This window comes from Haplochromis burtoni, unplaced genomic scaffold, assembly GCF_018398535.1.
Source record: "Haplochromis burtoni strain Fernald_Lab_line unplaced genomic scaffold, NCSU_Asbu1 Contig_1044, whole genome shotgun sequence".
NCBI classification, from domain to species: domain Eukaryota; kingdom Metazoa; phylum Chordata; class Actinopteri; order Cichliformes; family Cichlidae; genus Haplochromis; species Haplochromis burtoni.
The window spans coordinates 72,312-75,269 of NW_024583405.1; the positions used below are offsets into that span (position 1 = coordinate 72,312).

The 2,958-nt window shown below is 41.5% G+C and overlaps 1 protein-coding gene across 1 annotated transcript in view; it reads left to right on the forward strand.

The window, feature by feature from the left end:
* Positions 1–2,958, forward strand: part of LOC121813013 (sodium/hydrogen exchanger 9B1-like) — a gene marked incomplete at its 3' end in the record, with an annotated part of 23,765 nt that overhangs the window by 15,274 nt on the left and 5,533 nt on the right. Inside the window, 1 exon segment of the mRNA XM_042216416.1 lies at positions 2,910–2,958. Within this exon segment, the coding sequence (XP_042072350.1) occupies positions 2,910–2,958 (49 nt within the window).

The window sequence follows — 2,958 nt, forward strand, 5'->3', positions numbered from 1 at the left end:
GCGTTACCTTCGGGTGAGCGACGTTGGGCTGCAGCAGGAACAGGCTGAGGTACCACCGACTGTTCACATCACACAAAACATCCACCTATTAAAACCACACACGTGGAGTCACGTGGCCTACAACTTTATCTTTCCTTCTATTTCTGCTCTGACATGGTAAAGAAAACACAACTGCTCCAGCCATCAAACTAGCCCAGTACGTGTGACCAGTTTGTCATCCAAGACCGGAGATGGTCACTTTAAAGTCTGTTTGAGATAACAAACAGGGTGCTTCTTCTGTACCTGTGAAATCTCTCCCACACCACTGGCAGCTTGAACATGTGATGTAAGGCAGGATGGATCCACGGTCTGACCCTGCCTGAATGTTGCAACAGAAACTGAGACTCATCAGACCAGGAAATGTTTGTCCAACCATTTACTGTCCAATTTTGATGAGTCTGTGAATTGTAGCTTTAGTTCTTAGCGCTCTGGAGTGCAACCAGTGCAGACTTCTGTTGACTGCTAGCTTCAAAGTTCAACACGCGCTCTTCTGCATGCCTATGATCTAGCGTTGCCTTCTTGTTAGCTTGAAGCAGTCTGACCTCTGACATCACTGAGCCATTTTCATCCAGAGACCTGAAGACCATTGGATGTTTTCAGATGATTCTCTGCAAACCTTAGAGTTGGCTGTGCAGGAAAATCCCAACAGATCAGCAGTTTATGAAATACTCTGATAACCAAAGTCTCTTTGAGTTTCAGCAGGTCATCTTGAGTCATCACCATGTGACTTGCTGATGTAATATTTGCATTCATGAGCAGTTGAACAACTGAATAACTGGCACAAGTTTCCTGACTGACAATAAAACAAGTGAGTGAGAATAAGGACCAGAGAGACCTGCCTGAGCTGTTGTAGCCTCAAAGCCAGACTTAACTATAAACTATGAATATGGGGAATGCAGAGGCCAAAAACCAACAGCGACTCAAAGCAGAGCTAATAAATGACCAGGAGCCATTGACCTGGAACTTGAAATGCTGACTGGCTGATGATCAGATGGATACCTCTGTTCAAGAAAAGAGGGCAGAGGATGTAACACTAATGATAATAAATCATAAACTATGTCTGGATTTCTTACGTATTTCATAGTTTTAATGCAGCGTGTTGATATTTCACTCCTCCACCGTCCACCTCCAGTTGGCCCTTGGCGCTTCAGTAAAGGTCATTTTAACCATATAAAATGAATGAAGGCCGGAGCAGTAACGCTATCACATGTCACAGTGGACCAATGTATGGCAACGACAGATCATAAAACAATTAACAGATTTAGAGGTACAGATAAGCTGCTATTTGGTCATAAAAAGTTGTTAAGTTCATGAAATTGGATCACCAAACATTAAACACCCGTGTACTTATTCGGTTATTCTTAGAAACAAAGTCAGCTTTACGTGCATGGCTGTCTGTCACATTTAAGCTGTAAATCACCGATGTGGCTGCAGAGTGTTTAGAAATCATCAAAGTTCTTCTGAAAACGTAAAAGGTTGGATACATCAACTGGAAACCAGCGGACTTTAGACATTAGTGAGGGTCCAGAGCCATAAAATGTCGAATGTTGACATTTTTCATGATCTGTATGTGTGTGTGAGAGGTGGGACAGTGTATCTGCTCGTTTAGTGACTGATGGGATGAAACAATAACTGTTTGTCTAGTAAACAGACAAACAGGAGGAAAACAAACAGGAATAGGTGTGCGTTCCTCTTTGACATGTGCTCACTCAGTCTCACGGTGGAGGCGTGGCCTTCCACAGGTTAGTGGGGCAAATGGGCAGACCAACAACAACCAATACCAGCACACCATAATGAACACACCCCAGTTTCTTGGCTGCGTTATCTGACTTTTAGGAGGTATGTCAGTAAGGAAGCCATCACATGACCCAATCAGAGATTACACCACACAACTACGTCACAATATTCAATAAAGGTTTTTGACCTTGGTAGTCATACGATATAGTAATGAAAAAAATAATCACTGACAAGTTTTTGCAGCACGAGCCCAATTAGTGTACTTGGTTCACAGCAGTTTGGTGCTTCTGCAGACGTTGTACTAACCTGCAGGAATGAGGTGGCTGGCCTTGTACTAGCCAGACTTTTAAAGCATGACTCTACTCAAAAACTGCGAAAGTAACTTTGTGGTATTTGGTTTATAGGTGATATATATGTTGCAGGAAGCCTAAACTGGATAAGTGGTTTAAATAATGCATGGATTTTTAAGATTTATGTGACATACAGAAGAGAGTTGATCCCATATGTTATGAGCTTGTTGGCACCTTCCGATCCTCCAAAGATGAGGCTTGTTATATATCTAAAGGGTGACCATAAGTTTTTCCATCAGGGCTTTCCAGCTTTGAAATGACCAACCTGAGGAGATAAGGCTCACAGAAGTATTGGTGTTTTGCTGTGATTGAATCCTTTATGATCTTTTACTGCCTTTGATTGTCTTTTTGAAATCAGCTTTCAATTAGTTTACAGTGCTCTCTGTTTTTGGTGGTTCTTCCATACCAGTTTTATTTCTCTTTACTTTTTTTTGGGTTTTCCTATTTCTTTCTGTTCATCTCATCACTTAAATGTTATAATAAAATTATTACTATTTTTAAAAAGATCTCTGAACACGAACAAAGTCCTGCATCTCTAAATCAGCAGTCTTTTGCCAACTTTTAAAGAAAATCTAGGAAGTATTGAGCAAAACATAAAGAGCAAACAGAGTAACTTCTAGGGCCTTAGTAATTCGTCAACCATTGAAATTCACTTGCTTCAAGAGGTTTGGCTGAAGAGGACAAAGGACAAAACCCTACAGCCCATGTCTTTAAACCCATTCTATCTCTCTCTCTCTCTCTCTCTCTCTCTCACTTTTGTACACATGCACGTTTCTGGTAAAGGTAGGGAGTAAAGTTCAGGCTGGTCAAGAGGACAGAGAGATCACCGTCC